We start from the raw sequence: 23,177 nt of genomic DNA, 5'->3' as shown, positions 1-23,177 counted from the left end.
TGAATAAACAAATTCAACAACATTGCCTTCTATGGTTGTGTAAGTGTTGCGTATACCACATTCCTTTGTCACTGTCAGGCCTACTTTACAAGGGGTACTATATGTTATGGGCCTTATACAATGTGTAGGAGAGTGGCCATAATTATTTAAAACAAAACACATATTTGTTCATTAAGTTAATAGCCTATGCACATGTGCCACCATTCAACATCTAGCCTAAGCATATAAATATATTATCTATATGTAAAATGACTCGCAAATAAAAAGTCAACAATCATTTGTTTGTCTGTGAAAAAAAAAGAAAAGATGCAAAGCATGCCCTTCTCGTTGCCTATTTCTCAGGAAGCGTCGATTAAAAGTGTAAACTCAAGCGTCATGCTATCATTCACCTGGGCCAGCTGAGGCAGAAACACCTGGCTCGGGTTACGGTGGTGAGAGAGAGAGAGAGCCAGAGGGGCTGGACTCTGTGCCAAATAACTCAACTCGGTACGCAGATACGACTAAATGTCTGGAGACACAGCAAGAGAGAAACACACAGACTGAGCACAGGCACCACTTCAGGGAAAGAAAAGGAACTGGAACAGGACAGGGGGCTTTCCTCTCGAGTTTGAGGAATAGAAAAGGCTCTCGACTATTTTTGAGGTAAGGAAGTTTTAATGCGCCCATATCCTGCGCACCTCTCAGGGTGTGAACCGTGTGAGATGAAGATTCCCGATAAAGTACGTTTCAACATTTTTGTCTCTTGTACTGTTAGTCTATCGTTGATTTTGCCATTTTAGACGGTTCACAGCTCCATTCATAGTGTTGAAAACGCCTTTTCCCCTCTTCTGGGTAGTTCTTTCCAGTGTTTTCTGGTTCATTGTGAGGAGCATTGAATGTAAGGAGGAGCTTATTGTTCTCAGACTAATGAAAATCAGATGTTAGCCTACTATTTCTAGTCTGGCATGCCTCGCAGTCTACAACCACAGAAGAAAGCGAAGTGCAACAGCCAGTTCCTGGACATTGATAGACAGATTCGCAGCAATATTCACCAATCACTTTAAACTGGCAGTCATACAATGTACAGCCATCTACAACCTGAAAACCAACCTAATGAAGAGTGACTATCCACAGGGGTCTATGGGAGTTTGTGATTTAATTCAAAATAGTGATTTAAAAGTGATTTTATCTAATTGAATGGCATGTGTGATATTAGGTAGTTGATCATAATATTGTGACCTGTAGAAGCAGAGTAATATATGGTGATTTTAAGTGTTGCCGTGACCATCCTAAAGTCTATCTCAATTACTGGAGTTCTTTACCGTTTCTTGTGACTGCAGAACGGTATTATGTCAGATAATTGTTGAACAGAGGCTTATCTATTAGCAGGGTTGATCACTAAACAATACCTTCAATCAAACTAAGCCTTCCTGTCAGAGCAGGATTTAAATGGCATTTATCCAACTTAAGTGTTCTGCACCCGGTCAAGTAGTTGTGTCAAAACCAGCTGGGCTGCATTGTGTGATACACTTGCTGCAACCTGTTGCCTAACAAACTGTTTATAGCTTCTCAGTAACACTGGCATTTTTTTTACATACAGATACACACCTTTGTCACTTCATGGTAAGGGCCTTGTTTGTGTTCTTTTTGCACTTCCACTGAACAAACATTAGATTGAGGATGTAACTTGCCAGAAATGTCTGTTATGTTGTGAAGTACTGAGAGATTCCTGAGTCACATGCTGTGGAAAACAGCAAGGCTCCAGGAGTGAAGAATGTACCTTTAATGTCTGCAGAGAATGACTGTTATCCTCGACAGCTGCATTGTCTAAGACTGTTTTCTTTGGCAGTGACAGTAGCTCTAATGAACAGTGTGTATGTGCGTGCTTGTGCACATGAACGCTCATTTGTGTATCGTAAGTATGTAGAAAGGTGAAGAATTTCAGTGACTAACCAAGTAAGAGGTGATGGTGTAAGCATTATTTACGTACGTTTTAAGTACATTGGGTGGAGTTTTGTATGTGAGAAGTTCATAGTTGTTGAAGTGTGAAAGTAGAGAACATGATTAATCCATGAGGCATTCATAGGTCATAGGTCAGTGTGCAACTCATCACTCATTATAGTTGAATGTAACTGAACATGTAGCTGGGAAAAACAAGTCAATACAATGTTTTGCCTCAAGGCAGTTTGGTCATAGTTTTATAATCTGTAAACACCTGAAGTGATCTAAACAAAGCAGACACAGCAGATAAAAAATCACGAATGCACCAGATGAATGATCTCCTTCCTAGAATGATGTGACACACATCTCTGATGTTTTACATAGTGATTACACAGTGCCTCCTACCTGTATTTACTCAGTTCCCATCACATGCTGATGTGTAAACACTACATTGGATGTTATCATCAGACTTCTGGCATGAAAATACCTTAAAAGGGATGTCAGACCCTGAGTCCGGATTTTTCAAATGTGTCACCGCAGCCATGTGAAATTACATCTGGGATCAGCAGGAGTTCTGTTCACACATGCGTAACATATTTCAGTTTCAGTTGTCTGCACGATGACATACTGCCGGGATTTTTTGATGACTTGCACTCTGTGAAAAAGAATAACAAAGAGTTTAGTTGTATCAGAGTAAGTCTCAGCCAAGTTCCCTGGCAAGAATGAAGAGAGGCAAAGTGGGAAAAAAAAAATCTAGGGGAAGGATATGAAGAAGGAACAGAATTGTGAAACAGGAGAGAGGTGGTGGTGGGGGAATGAATGGATGCCCGGATAGAAATAAGGAGCACAACAGAAACTAGATAATTGGTTAGATACGTAATCGCATCTGTCGGTGAAGGACTTGAAAGGGATGAGAAAGAGGGAGGAACTGCTTGTAGTCATGGTCAGACACACCCTGGCATTCTGCAAAGCTAATGATTATTGTCTTCAATCCTTACTCTCTTGCCTCCGGCTGGATCTCTATACTTTTGTGAGTGCCCACATACAAAGTTCCCAAGTTCCCAAACTTCAATTAAATGAAAGTCCAGTATGCAGAGGTAGTTTTTTTAAGTACTAACATGTTTCTATCTTGTGTTTTCCTCGACGTTACGACTCGACAGAGTTAATTGTCCTATGTTAAAATGGTGGAAGGAGCTGACGTTGTAATATAAGTGCCGGGAAGGAACTGGAAAGAAAATGAATATGAATATGTTTTTCCAAAACTCTCTGGAGGAAGCAACCAAAGTGCAGCAGCAGGTCAGCAAGCCTGGAACAGAAGACAGCACCACTGCAGTGGCCGCAGCTGTCGGTCCATTTGAACTTCTCATTTTTGTGTCAATATTTAAAGATGTGTGTGTGTAGCTTTTATATATTTATAGACTCTACTGTTTGTGCGCTTTAAGGTGTTACAGTTTCCTCACTTGTGTTCTATGTGAAGAAAGTCACACTAAAGGCTTTTCTACATGCTATTACTCCTTAAACCTTCCTTTTAACAAGTAGGTGAAATAGTCTTACACTGTTTACGTCAGACTATTTGTAATAGTAATAAAATATCCTGATAAGAAAAGCAAACAAGGACAAGGTGCTAATGGCCGACACGTGCTGTCAAGATAAAAATAAATCATGGAAAATCTATTTGCACAAAACCACCGAACAACAACAATAAGTGTAAAGACACAAGGAAAGGAAATAAGGCAATAGTCCTGGTTCAGTGTATTAACCTGTGGATTTAGCTCTCAAAATGCATTATAAGTTGACAACAACACTGATGAAAAATAACACTGTGCCTCATAATCAAATATAAAAATATTTACTGATTAAATCTAAAATAAAATATGGTTTTGATAGTTCAGACACTAAACAATAACCGACAGTAAAAGTTGTCACAGAACCAGTTTAGAGAAAACAAAGGAAGAGCCATTCAACATTCAGAAAAGTTTGCCAGGGAGGGAAGGGGTGGGGTCAATGAATTACTGGGCAGGAAGTGAAGAGTTCAACCCGTGAGTGAGTGATCGACCTGACCCCTGTGACTCAGTGAGAGTGTCATTTCTTTTTGTGTGAGCTGCCCTTGACACCAAGATAAGCGTCCCAGACTGTGTAAACGCCTCACTGGGTGGAGTGGTGAGGAATGTGAGCATGCGACCTGTCCGGACCGAGACGTTAAGAGTCAGCGCGACAGCACAGCATGTGAAGAACAGTTATTATCTGACTGTGGTGAACACTTCAATTGAATGGTCTTATATAACATGTTTTCAGGGATGTCAGGGACTTACCCAGTGTCTGAGAAGGATGTGTGTTATCAGTTGTGGGTTAAGGTTGGTCTAGTTTTATAGACTCAGGGAGACTTTTATGTACGAACACACAAAGAAATACAAAAAGTAACTCCCTCCTTTCTCTTTACGCCTCAATTAACTCAAAGAAGCTTTAAGAAAACAAACCAGATTTTTCGGAAATGTTAAATTAATCAGTGTCATCTGTGTCTCTCACATACTGATACAAATCTTGCTTTCTATTTCTACATGTATCTAAACAAGATACAACTTAAAAAGACAGCTTTGGTGTTACTGGAAGGTGTATTTTTAACCTCCAACAAGCGAAGGTTGCTCTAGAAAACGTAGGATGTTACTAAAAGAACATGTAGACATGTTAAGGGACATGCTTTGTCTACATGTAATGTACTGAACACAACATACTGATGATATATTACAGTTTAAGAGTAGCTGTGGTTTGTTTTGAAGTGGGAAATGTACCATAATAGCTCTCAGAAATGTTGTGCGGTCACACAGCAGGCCGCGCTGTTGAATCATCAGTGACAGTGGATTCTGTGTGTTTTCGGCAGGCCGGGAGAGTGACCTCACTTTCTGTCTTTCTCTGCGACTACACCACCGTGACCATTGTTAGTTAAACTAGGGCAGGACTGTAAATGAGGGCTAGATGGCTCAAAACATTTGGAGAAAACGTATGATTTAACTGCAATTAGAGATATATTTGAGCTTCTTACTGGTTTTAACAGACGACATCACATCAACCCAATCCTGGCTTCTATTCATTGGCTCCCTGTTTGTTTTAGAATTGATTTTAATAGTTTTACTGATCACTTTTAAAGCACGTCTGTGTCTGGCTCCAAGCTACGCAATGGAAATGCTGGCCCCATATGAGTCAGCCTGAAGCTTTGGATCCTGAGGTGGGGCCTTACTGGATGTTCAAAAGTCGAGACTGATATCCAAAGGTGATTGTGCCTCCGTCATCAGGGCTTATGAAAGAACCGTCTGAGGAGATAAGGATCGCAGAATCAATAACTTCTTTTAAATCGCTTCTTGAAACTCATTACTACAGACTTGCTTTCATGTGATGTCATCTCTTTATCGTCTTTTAATCTTTTTTTTATCATCTCTTTATTGTTTTTCATTGTCCGCTACTGTCTTCTTTATGTCGGACTTGTTGCTTTCTGTGTCACGTGTCTTTGCTTTTGTATCGTACTGCTTTTGATTTGTCTGTCAAAGCACTCTGATTTTAAAGGTGCTATATAAATAAAGTTATTATTATTATATTTTATTGGCTCCAACATGCACATAATATGTATAATTTAATGGAAAGAACTTGTTAGGTTTAGACTAACATGGGACTTGACTTATCCAGATGTGCCTGAAGGCCACATCAGGACTTAATGTTCCCTTTAAGAATGTCATAAACTCAATATTAAGGCTTTATGATAGTTTAATAATAATTTGTGAAGGTATATACTATATATAGTTCACAAAGGAGATGCCTTGAAGTTGTTTGCTTTTCTTTTTTTCTTTTAATATGTCTCTTATAAGGAATAATCACAAATTAATCCAAAATATATTTTAAAAAAATATCAAAATTGCCATACTTATCACCCCCGAATTGAAGATCGCAATTTATCTGCACAGTTTGCAATATCTGACGTATACTATAAGTCTTTAATTCCAGCTAATTATTTTCCGTGTAGTTATTTCAAGTTGTCATTAGACATGCAGGGATCCTTTGGTATTAATTTGTTTTATGAAAAGCTTTTTGCACCTAGTTTGCTCTAATTGACAAGTTGGCATACACAGCTGTCAGGAGCATTAGTATAATCAGACATCCACTTGATGAGCTGTGTACTGCACCTATCTCTCTGTCTGAAACTGGCTTTCAAACAGACCAGTCATGTTAAGCTGGAACACCTGGCATCATAGATAATCGGGTTGAGTCAGCAAGCCGAACAGACAAACGTAACTCTCTAAAGGGGCCTCAAAGGGGTGTGATGACATTTAGCAGTGTGATCTGTCGCAGACTTTCTATCAAGCATACTTGCAAGTTGTTTGTTTTTTTTCTTTTTGGAATATGAGGAAATATCTTTCCTGTTTAGACATGATGGGTGTTCAGGTTAGGTGACCTGAAAATGTTGGCTCTTTGTCAGAAAGGCCTGATGGAACGATAGACCTGTCAGCCTGCAGCAGGAGAGAAAGGTTATGGATAAATACTACTGAGTGTTTTCAGTTTGAAGACACAGTTTATTGCATCAAACTTAGAGTCAAATGGAATGAGAGGAACCCAGAGGGCAGAGAGCAGAGCGTGTTCGTGCGAATCTTAGAGCTGTTTGCTGTGAGTCGATGGTGCCAAACTTTTCTCCTAATGGCTGTGCTTTGTGTTTGTGTCCTTTTCCCAGGAGCCGAACGCCGCTACCTCACAGCCATGAGTTCTCAGACGGGCTTTAGCAGCAGCATGCTGTGTGAGTTTCAACAAATCCTTAATTTGTCTTTTTGGCTTTGTTTTGTCTTTGTGCACATGGGAGTAAGATCCTGTTCTGATTGTCTGTGGTGTTTATGTGGTTTATTTATTCAGTCCAGTCCATAAATGATGACCTGAATGCATCACTGGCTACAGCGGATGAGCTATCCAAAGAGTTCAACTCCTTGCTAAACCAGGTTTCCTCCAACAACAATAACACCAACCCTACGTCTCAGGTATACACACACACACACACACACACACAAACACACACACACACGCACATACACACACACACACACACACACACACACACAGGCATTACCTCCAGTTTGGCTCTTAGTTTGCAGCAATATGAAACAGTTATGTTTTATATACAGTAGTGTTTGAATGTGTGTAAGAGTGTGTAAGAAATTACGCTGTGCAGTAATTTAAAGGGACTCCGATAGCAGTGGCACTCACATCACATCAACAGTTTTCCAGGCAATGACACAAAGGTTGACTCACGTTTCAGAAGAGGCTCCCAAACGCATTAGATTGTTGATTTTCAAATGAGTGGATATTAGGTGTTATTTTTGGCAGTAAAAAAATTTTTTTTGGCCTGGTGGTGGTTCTCGTTCTCACCAGACTGTACGATTACAGGGGAAACACTGCCTACACGTATTAAATCATTTTGTTGTATTCAGTAGCACCATATTCCATGAGTTGAAGCCAATCAGCTTGCTGTCAAAGACCCATCAGTGCAATAGTTGTTGAATTCTGACAAAATAATAATTGTTTCATCCATGTAATGACCCATTGCGCAAAGTTCACTATACTGACTATACTTTATAACATTTCCCCACAGACCAGCTCTACAGTCTCCAGAGAGCAGCCTCAGTCCACCGGGCTGTCAGGCACCTCCATCACTACGAAGGAGACGAGTGGCAGCAGTAATGGCAGCTCTAGGTCCAACCCTCTCCCCCTCAGCTCAACAACTTTCCGTCCCATGGACTCCGTTACATCCAGCAATAAAAATGCACCATTGCCCCCTGTCTTCTCCACCAGCCCGCTCTCATCCCCCAAGATCCAAAGGGCGACACGCTCTCCACCTTCTCGATCCGGATCTGAAAGCAGCTCGTACAGCCAGCAGAGCCCCAAACAGTCCCCTCATACCCCAAGGCGAAATTCACCCCAACATTACAACAGGAGCCCACGAGGTTCAATCAGTTATATTGATAGAAGCCCTTCTTCAAGCCCCACAGTTGCTTCTTTTGACCAGTCATCTCGGTCTTCTTTGCTCCACTCATCCAACAACCTTCTGAGCCCGTATGACAACAGCCAGATGGGCCGCAGGTCACCTCGGCCGGACAGAACCCCCTCTCCTTTGTCTTTTAATCATCCAATGTCCAACACACTTCCCCGAAATTTTGGCGGTTTCAGGCAACCCGGTAAGTGGCTGCACTTATCTAGCTACAAGTTAGTTAACTGAAGGTTTTGGGCCAATTAAATCCAACAGAAATAATTTAATTATCATGGGATTGAATTGACTGTAATCCTATGGCAGTCATTTTGAGTTAACATCATGTGTAAGGCAGGAATCTCCCTGAAAGATTGTCATACTGTTCATAAGAAATGTTACCTCATGATGTAATGAAGGCCTTTGTTTTGTAATATTCACAAGCCGGCATCGTTATTGTACTGCTCACTGCGTAAACAACTTTCAACATGATGAAATTTTTCATTTCAATTACCTAATCTGAACAGAGCTTCGGTGTAATGCCACAAAGGGACAACTGTTAATATTCAGTATCTATCTTTTTCAGTATCTCTCTAATTTGGTAATGAATCAGATTTTTGCTAAACATGGTATACATATGGTATACCAATCATAGTTCATGAATAATCCTTTTGTCATATTAATGAACCCTTAACAGTTGGTATTCATTAGAGGTGGGCGTGAAGCTCTAGAAACTGACATTTGGTAAAATTGAACTTTGGCAAAAACAAAAAAAAAACATTACCAACGGGCTTCATAGAAATATAGTTATCCTGGTAATTTGTAACAAAAGAGGAAAATTACCCCCACTTTTTAAACTTTTAAACTAAAAGAGCTATGAAAATAGACTGAAACTTATCTCTCTCTTCAGATGAGGGTATGCAGCGGCAAAAGAGCCCTGGGAAGTGGAATGAGACAGATCTAGACGTGTCCTATGAGAGGAAGCCTCACCACACTTATGACAGTCAGTTGATTTATACTACTTTCTTTTCTGCATTTCAACTCTTATTTTTTATGTGAAGTTACGACTTTACTCTAAGACAAACAATTTAGATGTGAACTCTAGCCCCAACGACGCACTCTCTGCCTGTACCGCATGTGATCTGTGTATTTTAACTTCACACTTTGCTATTGCAGAGACAGAGTGGCTGCGGCCGTCTGTGCCAAACAGCAACTGGAGAGAATCCAACCTCGATGGCCCTCCTCCGACCCCAAACCCGAAAAAGGTGCGTAGTGTTGACACAGTCAAATAGGTACAGCATGAGGTTTGTTTAAATGGCTTTTTTGTGTCCCAGAAGACGTTTTCTTTGACACAGTCAATCCGCTTCCACAGTACTCTATCTAAAATGTTAAGCCATTCCCTGAATTCCATTCACTGGATTTCTTAAGAGGCACCAGATATTCATCAAATGGGAGTCTGGCATGGTTCACAGATAAGAACGGGATGAAGTGGCTAAGCGTGTGCGCTTGATGTGAAGAGTGAATACTTTTAGAAACGGCACTCCTTACACTGGCTGCTTGAACTGAAAAACATTTATTTTATAGCTACATTAGTCTATTTTTGGCATCCAAAGAACAGAAAAACATTTAAAATGCTAAAAGCCACGTGAGAAACAGCCAACACCATATTACAGGCTTGTTAAGTTGTAATGGTTAATGTGCCAGGAAGCCTATTATTTACCCTCCTTTTGGCTCTATTTATTACTATTATTCTATTTTTCCATTTGGTGCTTGTTGGGTAATGTACAGTGGGCATTTCTTGCAGGTAGTTGACAAGTGGTTGCCTAATGGTTGATAAAAGTGGTGAGTTTCCTACAATAAATTTGCCAGATGTAAAGTCAAAACAATGAGCTAAAGGAGACTTACCAGCTTTGTAAAGCTTCAGAGTTAGGTGAAAATTCTCTGTGATTTCAGTACCATGATAGATCCTTCTAGAGTACACAGTCATCTGATTTAGTGGTTTGGGATTAGCATTAATTTATTCTTCTTTTTTTTTCCTTTCCAGGATCCTCGCTCTCAATCTCTCCAGTATTCCCAGGGTTCTCTCCCCCGTAACACACGTATATCAGTTCCTCCAGATGTTTCATCCCCTTACCACCCCCAGCCCATCCTTTCCCGTATTTCTATTCCTCCCACATCTACTCAATCCCGCCAACGTAGGCCCATCCCTCTCTCCGTCATCATGCGTCTCCAAAACCCCCACTGGGGAGCCATGGCGACCCGCCACCCCAGAGTCCTGGGAGCAGAAGGAGACATGGCACCTTACCAACCTGCTATGTCCGTCCCAAGGGAATTCTTCCACCAACCTGTATTCCAGCCTCAGCAACCCCCACCTGAGCTGAGACAACCAGCTATATACAGTGACGGTAAAACATATTTAACGTTAACTTAAGATGAATGTTCACAAGATCTTTGTTCAGCTAACTTTGCCTCACAAATGTGGTTTTCATCTTGGCAGTGCTGAACCCAGGGGATATTGATGCAGAGTTAGAACGGCTGGACTTTGTTCATCACATCCCCGTGATTTCGGAGAATCCCAGCATGCCACAGGGCGTAAGGGAGGTTGAGCAGGGAGTGCTGCCAGCTCCCCGGCCACTCAGCCCCACCAGGCTGCAGCCAGTGGTGGCGCCCGAGGCCCAGAGCCAGGAAATCCCTAACCTGGAGGAGCTGCTCCGCATCAGAGCCGAAATCCCCCGCGCCCTGAAAAGACGGGGCTCCGTGGACCAGTCGCGGCCCCTGAAGAAGGCCTCCCATTACCAGCCAAACCAGTACAAAAATCTCATCAACAAGCTTTTTCACAGGAAGGACCACCGCCAGAAAGGGGAGCAAGGTAGCGAGACGAGCAGCTCTTCAGACGGAGAGGACACCCCGGCGCTTCCTCCTCCTTTTCCTCCACCTCACACATCCTCAACGGTTCCCCACGACTACAGAGTAAGAAATGGGTTTGCAGTAACTGATGATGTAATAATCTCTGGATTAAGCAGAAATATGTTATGCTGTTAAAAAAAACACAATCCTCTAAATTGGTTGAAAATGTAAAACAGCCAATTGATGCAATATGTTGCTGTGTAACACAAAATTATCATTAAAAATACAAGAAAACTCCAATTAAAATGCCTTTTTTGTCATGGCATGGCCATATAGACTTTTAAAACAAAACACAAACAAAACAGAATGTGCTATGTCACACCTCATACGAAATATAAATCACTCATTAAATGTTTTATAATGCTTCCTTTGCACTGTAAAGTGACATTTATATGTTACTTCATTATCTGGCAACTGTTATCATTAACAGCAATTCATATTACATTTTGTTTTTAAATCTTGTTTGTCCCTCCAGAGCTACCATTCCATTCTGCGGCGGTCCAATCGGGAGTTCAAAGGTACTGGGAGGCGAGCTCGGCTCAGCCCGCTTGTCCTGCTGCTGGACGGAGCGTTGGTCGGAGAACTTGAGACAGTGCAGAGGGCCGTTCAGGAGGTGCGTGTGTACATCCATACACAAATATACCTTATCTACTGTCACTACTACTACTGTCACTACTACTCTGCTCTTACTACAACTCCCAGTAAAAGTACAATAAAAAAATTAAAGACAAATGTTTATATTGCTAAATCATAAAGCATGTAGACAAAAAATAAAACATAATCTATTTAGGTTAATTGAACAGAATAATATTAGTTTACATATTAAAATGAAGGCACTTTGTATAAAAATGTCTACAAACGTCTACATTGCAGTTGTCATTATTGTTACATTGTTTGCTATATTTACCGTCATTATTTATTCCACATCTTCCAAAAATAATTTCAGTTCTTTTAAGCTTTCATCAGCTGCCTCCATAAATACATGTGATAAAGTTAAAAACTCGTTCAAACCGGTCTGAGCCGAGGCAGTAAAGTGAAGCGCCAAAGTCGATGCTCCAGTTCTGGATTTGGACTTTTAAGAGGTGCTGAAAACGATGTTATATTTAACTTCATTTTTCTCAGGGAAGGATTGCTGAGCATGCATTCCCCTCGTTTGGCACGTCTCTGCTTCTTCTTTATACAGAAACTGATTTTGCCTGGAAGTTGCTCAGTAGTTCAGCTTCTATTTCCATATTTCCATTTTAGCAGCTGGGGGGGTTAAGTGCAAGGTGACGCTGACAGTAGTTTCTGAAGGCGGATAAAGTGGATAAAGCCATTTACAGCAGACAGTTCTCCACTGGGCATCACATGTTCTTGATATGTAACTGTAAGAATATCTGATGTTTATTTTAATGTGATTAATTACAGTTTAGCTGATAAATCCGCTGTTTGTTGTATACGTGTGTTCTTTAGATGAACGACCCCAGCCAACCCAATGATGAAGGCATCACTGCCCTTCACAATGCCATCTGCGGCGGCCATTACAATGTGGTGGATTTCCTGGTTCGCATAGGAGCCAATGTTAGTGCGCCAGACAGCCATGGATGGTAAATATTTACTCATTATTTTCTACCTAATGTGACTTTGGCCTCCTGGCACGAGTTTTGTGTCACACAGTACATAAAAGATAAAAGGTGGCGTGTTTTTTGCACGTGGCACTGAGTATCTCGTAATACGCCCTGGATATTTTCAGAACGATAATGTTGTAACCTGTAGATGTATTTATTTACTGGTGATTCTGCCACCTGCAGGACTCCACTGCATTGTGCAGCCTCTTGTAACGACCGTCCTCTGTGTGAGTTTCTGGTGAGAAATGGAGCTGCTGTCATGGCCGTGACAGAGAGTGACAGCGCTACCGCCGCCCAGAAGTGTGATCCTTATGCTGTTGGGTTTGAGGAATGTGAGAACTTTCTGAGAGGTGAGGCTGACTAAGCACACAAACACACACCCTAAATGCTATAAGTTGCCACATTTACTGTGTGCACTGACCTTTGCACTCTTAATCACTGATTAGATGTGACGGGTTTAAGCTTAGTCTCCCATCATAAAACTCCAAATATCCGTCGTAAAATGTAAAACTATCATACAATATACTAGAAAACGTACATTTATGGCCCTTAGCGAATATTCTCATTCAAGGCAACTTAAAAGTGAAGCAAAGCTGCAGTATAGGTCATAAGTCCCGCCCCCTCCATGTTAGCGGACATGAGCCAAACTAAAAAACTAAGTTGTTCTTATCACACTGATGTTTATCCAAGTGCTCATTTTTCTGATAAGTTTGTTTTTAATTAAAACCTCCGTCAGGCGGCGGAGGTTTTAGAGTGGCTGTCATAGCTGTCAATCATTACGTCACACCCCCTTTTTATATCGTCAAATAACTAATTAAAAACAAACCTATGTGCACGATTCTACTGCACAGACTCTGGCTCACACAAGGAAGATGGCAGCTCCCGGAAAGGAGATATTTTGGCTTCACTTTTGCATAGCGGCAGGAAGTGGAGTCACATCGTCCATATTTATATACAGTCAATGAAGGGAACAGATAGGGGTCCAGTGTCTTCAAAGGCTTTAGAAATACATGGTATTTTTGTGCTTTTAGCCAAATCCGCATTCTTGGCAGGATAGAAAAGTTTTTGAAACATTGTTCAGAGCACATGCCACTAACAGTTTCTAAGGCAATTAGTAGGAGAAACTCTGGGAAACATGAGGCTTTTATATGAGAAAATAAAGTAAATGAACAGCTCAAGGAGAAAAATGGTTTTAAAAAAAAGCAATAGAAAAGCACATATCTGATATTTAAACAAAAGCTGATATTGGAACTTGTAACCTTTTGGACAGCAGACACTAGTCTCTCTGATCACTAGTCTAAACTGCCACTTTCTGGTACAGTAAGTGTTACTCACATATATATATATATATATATCCTGTTTTTTGTGATGTCAGGTGTGGAGGAGGCCATGGGGTTGGAGAACAGCGGGGTGCTGTATGCTCTGTGGAACTACCCGGCTCAGGCAGCCGATGAGCTGAGCTTCAAAGAGGGAGACATGGTCACCATCCTGCAGAAACCTGAAGGCTCAGACTGGTGGTGGGCATCGCTCTGCGGCAGGGAGGGATTTGTTCCAAACAACTACTTTGGGGTAAGGAACCAATTTCCCAACAACTCAAGCATTCACCTCCTGATTTTCATACCAAAATACAAAAAATATCAATATCAATGTTTGTTTGTTTGGTTTTTTTTCAGCTTTTTCCAAAGGTTCGACCAAAATCTCTCTGCTAAGTGGTGCCTTCACGATCAACCTCGGTCAAACTGAGGACTGTCTCAAAAACTGCATTTACACTGTTGAGAGGAATACGTCTGCGCGGTTATGAAAAGATTATGTCTTGCTGCAGGGCAGGAGAAATGTTTGATCAGTCAGTGAAGGAGAGTTGAAGGAGAAGGCTCGGTATTCATTTTGGCCTTACTGACAATAATCTCTTTAGAGGACATTACTTGTAGTGGCTTTCCTGTAAAAAAAACAATGTCCAGTAAAGCTACATCTGTGCTAAACTTTTCTGTCAGACTATGTTTATCAAAGGGTTACAAAAGGGACATATTTCCTGTTGTTTAGCTCAGTTATGTTCCAGTCAGACATTTCTGACTCACCGGCTGCTTTAGTAATCAGAATGCATGAACGGTGGCTGTCGGTTGTTCAGTCCACTCGTCAACAAGGTCAACTTAGCTGTATGCTGCCGACAAACATGATCCACGATCGCTCAGTTTAGATAAGGGCTGCTTTAATCAGGGTAAAATCAAGCTTCTCAAATCCTGGAACAGAGTTGTCTGCTGCTACATCAAAGAAGCATCACAAACTCTTAAGTAAAAGAGAGTGTTCAGGAGTTGATATGGAACTTTTTTTTCTTATGTAAGATGTACATATTGCAGTTTTTTTTCAAATAGTTTCTTGGATATTAGTGTTATTCTTCCTCTTATAGCTAGTATAGCCATAGTTTTCATAACTACTGGAACTGTTGTGTGGTTGATGGGTCCTAATCATGACCCCTGACTTTACTAGCCAAATATTATTTTTGAATTTTAAGAGTTACATTTAATATTTTGCTACCAATGTGGTTGTAGACTTTACATAGTATTTTTCAATCAGCCGCAGCAAAAATTCACCCATATTTGGTTGGTTTCCACTTGTATGCACAATGTAGGTCGTCTGTTGTGCTGTCTAGATAAATTAATCTTTTTTTTTTTAAAAGAACATATGAACATATGTTTTCTATGACAATGACACAAGTGTTTTTGTGGATGTGCCGGCACCTTATATGATAGCTCACTGCCATCGTGTGTAAGTGAGTGTGTGTGTTTGTGTGTGAATGGGTGAATAAAAGGCTCAGTGTAAAGTGCTTTGGGTAGAAGCTCTATATAAATGTAGTCTGTTACCATTTGCCAAAAGCATTTCTTGTCTGATGTTTATGTTTTTTTAGTTTTCAGTGTAAGTTGTTTACTAGGGACTGCTGTACACTTGACCTGTAACCCTTCCAAAGGGACACACGGAGACCAAATGTTTTATTATTCAATAAATACATGAGTCACATGTCTTTGGGTTTCCGTCGTTATTGTTTGTCTTTGTGGCTTTAAATAGAGCTGTGAAATGTCCTTTACTGACCAGCAGATGACACTGTATGATTAAGTATGACTACAGCACCGGTGTTGAATTTACATTTGTCAACAGCACCAGCAAATATAAACTAATATATAGTAAAACACCATCTTATCAAGACCATTTTCTGCACTGTTAGTCCTCTATGTTCTGCGTTCTATTAAATCTTCTTACTTTGTCTCTGCCTCTTTGAAGTTTATATTTATTCTTATGTTCTTTCTCTCTCTCCTCTTCTTTCATACCACAGAGCACTCGAGCCACTGCTGTGATTCTTAATGAATCAATTAGCTGCACTATTATGCATAAGTGTAATTACTAAAAAAAAAAAAAAAAAAAATACACATGATTAATATTTTTTTAATTAAGTCTGACTCAAGCCTTTTGATCTGCAGACTATCTCTACCCCTCTGGTATTGAGAAAACACCAACGCGTGTATGCTGCATCACAATCCCTGAGGAAGATTAGTGTCAACATTGTTTGAAGCCGACTGCTGTTCCCCTTTTAATGTTTTTTTATTTTATTTTATGTAGATTACAAAAACATATGATGAAAACATATGAACACAGAGACACATATACAAATGCACACAATTCGCTCACACACACACACACACACACACACACACACACATGCTGTGGTGAGTTAATGCGGTGTTTCAGATATTCTGGTGAATTATTAAGGTGATTTAAGTGGACTGAACTGGCCTGTGGCGGTTTACATAATGTTCCTCTGAAACAGATCTCCTCTTGGCCTTGACTAGAGGGGCACGGGAAGGTAAAGGAGCATATAGTGCAAAAATGCCTGTTTTAAGTCTCATTTTTATTCATAAAATATTATATTTGTTGAACCACCAAGTCAACAACTCAACGAAAGAGGTGAGATGATTTGACTTTTATCACCATAGTTTCATTCAACAGGAAGGAAATACAATCTTAAAGAGAGATTAAGTCACTTCATCAGATAATCAATTGCGTAGAGGGACATAACATTTCTTTCAACATGTTTTTCACATTTAATGATAAAAAAAAAGATGAGCCGCAGTCATTTAAATCAGATAAATCTGAAGGGGTCACAAGATTATTAAAAAGATATGTCATTTTTTTCTGACTTTTATGTAATCTTTGTTTTTTTTATTATGAGCTTTTGGAACATTTTGCTTCTTTAAAAACTATTCAAATGAAGTAACCTTTCACTCTTTAAGTATGATTTAAGCGCTCATAAGTCATAGAGTCAACCTGTGACGTACGTGGTGTCGTGAGTAGACATTGCTCTGGTTTCTAAGAGTCACAAGCTAAAAAAAAGTTTGAGCATCACTAATTTAAATGACTGCTGTTATAAGTATTTGAATATTTGTTGCCAAAAAACATTCTTAGCCCGTGCACAATCTAAGCCAATACAATACAATACAATACAAGACAGTGCCACAATAAACACTACATTTATTTTTGTCATTCATTTTTTATTGGAACACCCAACAAATAACAGACAATACAACAGGTTACTGAATACATTTGATTGTTTAACCCAACTACCCCTCTACTCTCTCTCCACCCCTCTACCAACCAACAGGATACTAATACCTACACAGACAGAGCGTCCTTATTTAGCTAGAAGATCTTTTAAGTTAGGTATCAAATTTGTCCGTGTTAAAATTGAGTTTGGTCGTGCATCGTTGACGTTCCAGGTAAGAAATGTCCAAAAAGCTCTGAAGCCAGTGATTACAATCTTCTTAGCTCTCAGTCAGGCCAGCCGGCCAGACTTTGTTTTTTCTGTAAGGGAAAGGTAGGAATCATCATTTTGAAGGTGTACAGCAGGGTCCATTGGTAATTGTATCCCTGTTAGTTCAGCCAGGGTACTAATAAGCTTCCCCTAAAAACCAAAAACCCCTGGACACTCCCATACAACATGTATAAATGGTTCTGTCAGGTACCAGTCCCATTCGATGTCTAATTCTCGGTGTTATATATGCTCTATGACAAAATATCAAATGTACATACTGATTATTTGGGTTTTTTGAAGCACCAATAACATTATCCCAAACTGCATCCCAGTCTAAGTCTTGTCCCACTTCAGATATATCCCTATCCCAAGCTTTCATTCCTGATGTAGGCATGTGTTTCTGGGAGTTAAGTTTATCATAGACATATGACACTATCTGTTTTGAAGCACCTTGTACCCAACTTAAAATAGGACGGTCTTTTAATAAACACTACATTTATGAAAGTTCTCTCCCTTTCTCTCTCTCAGATGTATCTATTGTAGGGCGTTGGATTAAATGCTTCACATCGCAGGCTGGGGTTTCTATTTTTTGCCTCTCTCCTCGGGCCCCGACGGCCACAAACATCCATTCACACTCGCTGCACTTCTTTTCACCCTGTTTCTCTTTGACAGTGCTGCTGCACTGGAGAAAGAATTGTATCTGCGGCAGTGAAGAGTTTTGTGCTGAACAGTGATTCTGTTGAAGCAGAACTCATTTGATGCCTCATTGAAACCCCATTATAACCACGATGGAGCAAAATGAACTGTTATTGACGTGGTCCGCAGCAAGCTGAGTTCGAGGTAAAAGAGGAGCGTGGTTACTCGCCCGGCCTGCAGCATGGTCGCACTTTTTCTTTTTTTTTTTTTATCTCATTCTCATTCTCCACACTGCATTCAATTCTGCCTCACTGCCCCCACCACACCCACCTACACACACACACACACACATACACATTGATTTCAGACATGCTGGCCATTATCTGAGCCCAGCCTCTTTGGTCCATCAGGGTCTGACAACCCCACTTGACACAACAGGCCGGCCTTCAACTGTTACGGACAAATAAACACTTAAGAGCACTAAGAGAAGATGGGTTTTACTGGCAGGAAGTAAAGACAGAACAAGAGCTGGGCTCTATGGAGAAATAGGAGGGCTGAGACAATGACATAGCAGGATGGGAAAGTTGAATGAAGAGAAATAAAGAGCGTGATAGAGGGAATGAAATACCTTTCTGAGCGCACTACGCAATTTTCTGTTTGATGGGATACCTGTCAGAGGAATGCAGGGATAATCTTTAAACCACTCAACCATGTCAAATGTGCTCTATTATACTTGCTTTAACTGGCAGAAAGCAGGATAAACTATCAGCATCTGAAATATGTTCTGATGGTGACCAAAAGAAAGAGAGAAACATATAAAACAGGTTGATTTCATGTGTCCGTGTTTTTGTTTTTGAGACGGCGTTGACATAAAGAGGATATGATGCCTCTGTCTTAAGATGGCAACCAGTGGACCCACAGGTCATCAATGTTGTATGGTTTTGCCTTTTAAGTATTGAACAAACGCCCCTCTCAGTTATGCTACTTGAGGAGATTGGTTCTGTCAGACTGGCGGCAGGAAAGTATCTTATAATGTGATCTATGCTTCATTATTTAGGGACAACAAACAAGTGTGTTGTACGTGTGTGTGTGTGTTTGTGGCTCTACATGGCTGTGACAACAGTTGGGTGACAAATACAATGATACAGCATGCCACGCCTGTTTTCCGACAGTCCAGTACCAGAAGTGGACTCCCTCGTATTAGTGAGCAGCCTATATCGTATGTGACAACCATCAAACTGCCTCGGAGGGAGATCCAGAGCGCGTGTGGTCGTGTTTGCGTGTGTGCCTGCTTGCATTTTTGCATGCATGCTCCTCTCGTTCAGACATTGAAGTGAGCAGACAGATCCATGGCCCTGCAGAAACGCAGAGCTTCACTGAACGCAGCCAGCCCTGCATCAAGGGCACACACTGAGAGCAGGGAAACAAATAAACTAAAATATACAACAAAAAAAAAAGAGGAGTGGGGGGGTCAGGGGGGGAGCAACCTGCAAAAAAGTCCTCTCCACTTCTGTTTCTTTCTTTCGCTAATTTGACTTTTCCAGCCGTGCTCCCACTCTGTGCTCCTGTGGAGTAATGAATAATAGAGGAGTGTTTGTCCTCCCTCGTTCCCCTAGTTAATCAGAGCTCGCCTGGCTGCCCTCTTCTCTGCCACTCCTCACGTTAATAAATCATACAGGCCTTCAGGACGACAAGTACGTCAGCGCAGGCTAAGCAAAAGCCACGCTGGTACAAACTCTGCCATCTTGTCTCACTACAACCTCCTCCTCCTATACTGCAACACCAGGAACAGCCCCCTTTCTGTGTGTCCTTCACTTTTTTTAGTTGCCCCATCTCTCACATACCTGTCTCACACTTTTTTTTTTTCTCTTTGTGAGACAAATCAGAGTCGCAAGGAGTCCCACTTCATTCGTCTCCCCCTCTCTCTCTCTCTCTCTCTCTCCCACGGGAAACCATTTCACTTAAGCTCTCACTCTCTGCCAGGGTTCGACCAAAAGGGTATGCTCTCATTCCTCATCTCTTTCCTTCTTCTCCTCCTTTACGACTCCACTCTCTCTTTGCCCTCCGTGTCTGAGCAGAAATTCCTGTTGGGGATGATGTCACATGGATATGCATAGAGAGACTAACAATGGTTGAAGGAAAAAAAACAAAAAACACTGCAAGATATACTGAGACACTAATTTCCTTGCAATTTTTACATCCACTCAGTCAACTACAACTATTGAACCATTTTGCTATTTGGAGGAACATTTAGAGAATAGACAATGGGGTTTAGGAAGTTACCGATTTGACTCCTTGGCTGTCAGTAACACTTTCACCTCCACTAGATACTAAAGGCACCTTTGAGCAAAGCAATGGACGGTTAATTCTACCTTATGTATCATCCTTCTATAACATTCAGTACAATCCAGGAGTTATTTTGTGTGAAAGTGTTGGGATTTGTTTTTTGGTGTGTCCCCAGTATACAGTTCCCACTTTGCTTCGTCAACTTCTGTTACAGTTAGTGAAGTAAATAAAGTTCCTGCATTTCCCAGAATTCATTTTGACAGCCTCTCCTCTGTTGCATACAGTTTTGGGGGAGTTACACATTGCACATGTATTATCACCTTGGTGAATATTTGTCTGCATGATGGTTGGTGTAAAATTAGAGCAGAGACCAGGACGAGAGGTTGATTCGACTGAACATAACTTGATGTTTATTGTTGATTTTTTAGACAAAGGAAACCCCACCAACAGCAAGCAAAAAAATACAAAGACTATAGTCATATAATCAACGTTCTGCACTTAGCAAAGATGGACGTCCACTTGATCCCTGTGTGTGGAAGCATATATAAATATAATAATCAATACAGCCAGTTGGATTTTGTTCAGAGTTATGAAAGTGTGAAATAAAACAGGATTTCTGAGATGTTGTGTTGTCAAGACTTTGCTACAATGCATAAACTACAGCAATTGTTCCTAAAACTTCACTGTCTTTCCCCCTACTTACCTTCTTTTCTTTTTTTTTTTTTTGCTAACCTATAGGCTAAATACACCTAAGACATCAATTCACAGAGGTGAACTAGATATCAATCTCCACATGTAACTCTCCATAAGACCACAAACAAGCAAGGATCAGGTCTTTATTATAGTAAAAGGACCATCAAGGACAAATGCCAGGATGGATTTGTGGTGGTGGTGGGGGGGTGGGAGGGGACAGGAACAGGATTTGAAAGCTTTTACAAAAGCCCTTGTTTGCTCCCTACTTGAAAACGTCCTGTCACTCTATGTTGTTCTCCATTCTCCTCTCCTCCATCTATCCACTCTCTCCCCTCTATTTCCTCTCCTCCCCCCTTCCCCCCCCTCACCCTCCCTTCACTTCAATATACCCCACAGATCCTCTCCGGTATCATCACTTTGTGTGAACAACCTCTGCATCTAACTCTGTCTTCTCTCTCTTCAGGGTGTTCTCAGCCTCTTTGAGCCCCGTTACAGACAGACAACCCGACCAGCAATTATTCTTAATCTGGCTCCATTAACCAAGCTCTCCCCTCCTCCACCCCTCCTTCGCAGGAGAGTATTAATCACTTTAATTGCCAAAAAGCCCGAGACCCCCATCCCATCTCTCTCTCTTTGGATGTTTCTCTCTCTTCTGTCTCTTTCTTTCTTTTTTTCTCTCCTCTTTCATTCTTTCTTTTCCTCACTCATCCTTTGTCTCTCTCTCTCTCTTTCTCTCTCACAACATTAGCACTCAAATGACTCAACTCAAGCTTTTTCTTCATCAAGGCTCCCTTCTCACTTTGCACATCTAATCCCCTTAAATGGCCATTTAAGCATTTATTTAATTATTTACCGCTATTTCATTACAGTCATCAAAATCCAACAGAAACTCTCAAAAGTAGCGAGTGTATATGCATGCATGCGTGTGTGTGTGCATGTGCGTGTGTGTTGAATATGTCCTGGTATGTGTGTTTGCCCTGGTATTTTCTTGCTGTCTGATCTGATTAGAGGGTGTTCCACTGTTCCTTCCAAATGTTCATAATGAGGTGTTGTTTCAGTTCACTGTGAGGTTAATGAGTAAAAGGACGAAGATGTGGGCAAATTTGCTGCATCTGGGAAAAAAATCTCCCGATGTTACCGGGCATGAAATAAAATGAGGGGGAAAGAGAGAGAGAGAGAGAGCACAATAGAGTGTGGAGTGCAGAGGAGAGTTGTGTAATATCATCATTTTGTGTGGTGACCTCAGCTAAATAGTGCAGTCTGCCTGTGAAGCACTCTACATCAGGCAGCTATATCCACTCATATCTGCACTGTATGGAGAGGACTTCAGATTTTTTGAGTGTTCATAGAACATTTAAAAATGTTATGTGTAATAACATATGTCTGTTATTATAGAAGAAAAAAAAATCAGCAGGTTCTTGATGGAAAAAGATCAAGTTTACAGAAATGAGAGTCTGCAGCCGTGCTAGCAATGCTCGCCATTTTAGTTTAGCGTGTTAGCATGTGAACATATGATTAGTAGCATTAATCCCAGAGTGCAGCTGAGGTTGATGGAGTGTCATTAGTTTTGCAGATATTAAGTCATAAACCAATGTATGTGAGAAAATCTGAGAAGTGTTTGGGAACCATGAACATGTGTGCAAAATTTTGTGCCAATCCATCCAATGTTGAAATATTTCACAGAATAAGTGAAAATTGTGACCCGCTGGTGGCACTGGAGGAAAAGTCAGGGGCTCTCTAAAGTCATCAGGATTTTTATTTATTTATTTATCTATTTATTGGGACCATGTACAGTATTAAACATAAATATTACCATTTGATGTACTGAACCAGCTTATAGCTAATTTTCATCCGCAGTCCCTTCAGCAGGTCACAATTAAAACATATAACAGCACAAAAACAAACAGTAAAAAGCAAAAAAACACCTAGGACACATAATACAAAATACAAAGCTACACACAATAGCACAGCACATGCACCCACAATGTCAACTAGAAATTAATAATGTGAGCTTGTCAAATTAAAAGCAAGATTAGTTGCGTTCATGAGAAGAAATTTAGATTCAGTGGTTACAGAGCCGAGTAGTTGAACAGATTTTTAAATTTGGTTTTGAACGTCCTGATGGAACTACAGCTCTTCATATCTCCGGGCAATATTGATAACCGTACCGAATTTCACAGCAAAACCAAAAATATCAACTTCACGGTGCAGCTGGAGGAAGAGACGAGTCAGGCTTCATCCTCTGGGGGCCATGAATGTCTGTGTAGAATTTCATGGTTACATGTACAATAATGTGTTTGCTTTCTTGGCTTTTAGACGGGCTTTTACTTTATCC

General features: G+C 40.7%; 1 protein-coding gene across 2 annotated transcripts; it reads left to right on the top strand.

Annotated features, from left to right (window-relative positions):
- The first annotated feature begins 360 nt into the window (after window positions 1–360).
- Window positions 361–15,445, top strand: ppp1r13l (protein phosphatase 1, regulatory subunit 13 like). 2 transcript variants are annotated; one of them, XM_042415363.1, is made up of 13 exons: window positions 361–642; window positions 6,635–6,697; window positions 6,811–6,932; window positions 7,544–8,126; window positions 8,826–8,918; window positions 9,092–9,180; window positions 9,960–10,320; window positions 10,413–10,885; window positions 11,298–11,435; window positions 12,275–12,408; window positions 12,613–12,779; window positions 13,805–13,998; window positions 14,103–15,445. In XM_042415363.1, exons 2-13 carry the CDS (start codon window positions 6,661–6,663, stop codon window positions 14,136–14,138), a joined length of 2,427 nt encoding a protein of 808 aa, XP_042271297.1. In that variant the 5' UTR covers window positions 361–642; window positions 6,635–6,660; the 3' UTR covers window positions 14,139–15,445. The 2 variants fall into 2 exon arrangements, with proteins under 2 accessions (XP_042271297.1, XP_042271298.1); XM_042415364.1 differs by lacking the exon at window positions 361–642 and adding an exon at window positions 660–719.
- The last annotated feature ends 7,732 nt before the right edge of the window (window positions 15,446–23,177 follow it).

Source organism: Thunnus maccoyii, chromosome 6 (assembly GCF_910596095.1).
Source record: "Thunnus maccoyii chromosome 6, fThuMac1.1, whole genome shotgun sequence".
NCBI classification, from domain to species: Eukaryota; Metazoa; Chordata; class Actinopteri; order Scombriformes; family Scombridae; genus Thunnus; species Thunnus maccoyii.
The sequence above is the reverse complement of the archived record's forward strand: the minus strand, read 5'-3'. Positions and strand labels throughout refer to the sequence as shown.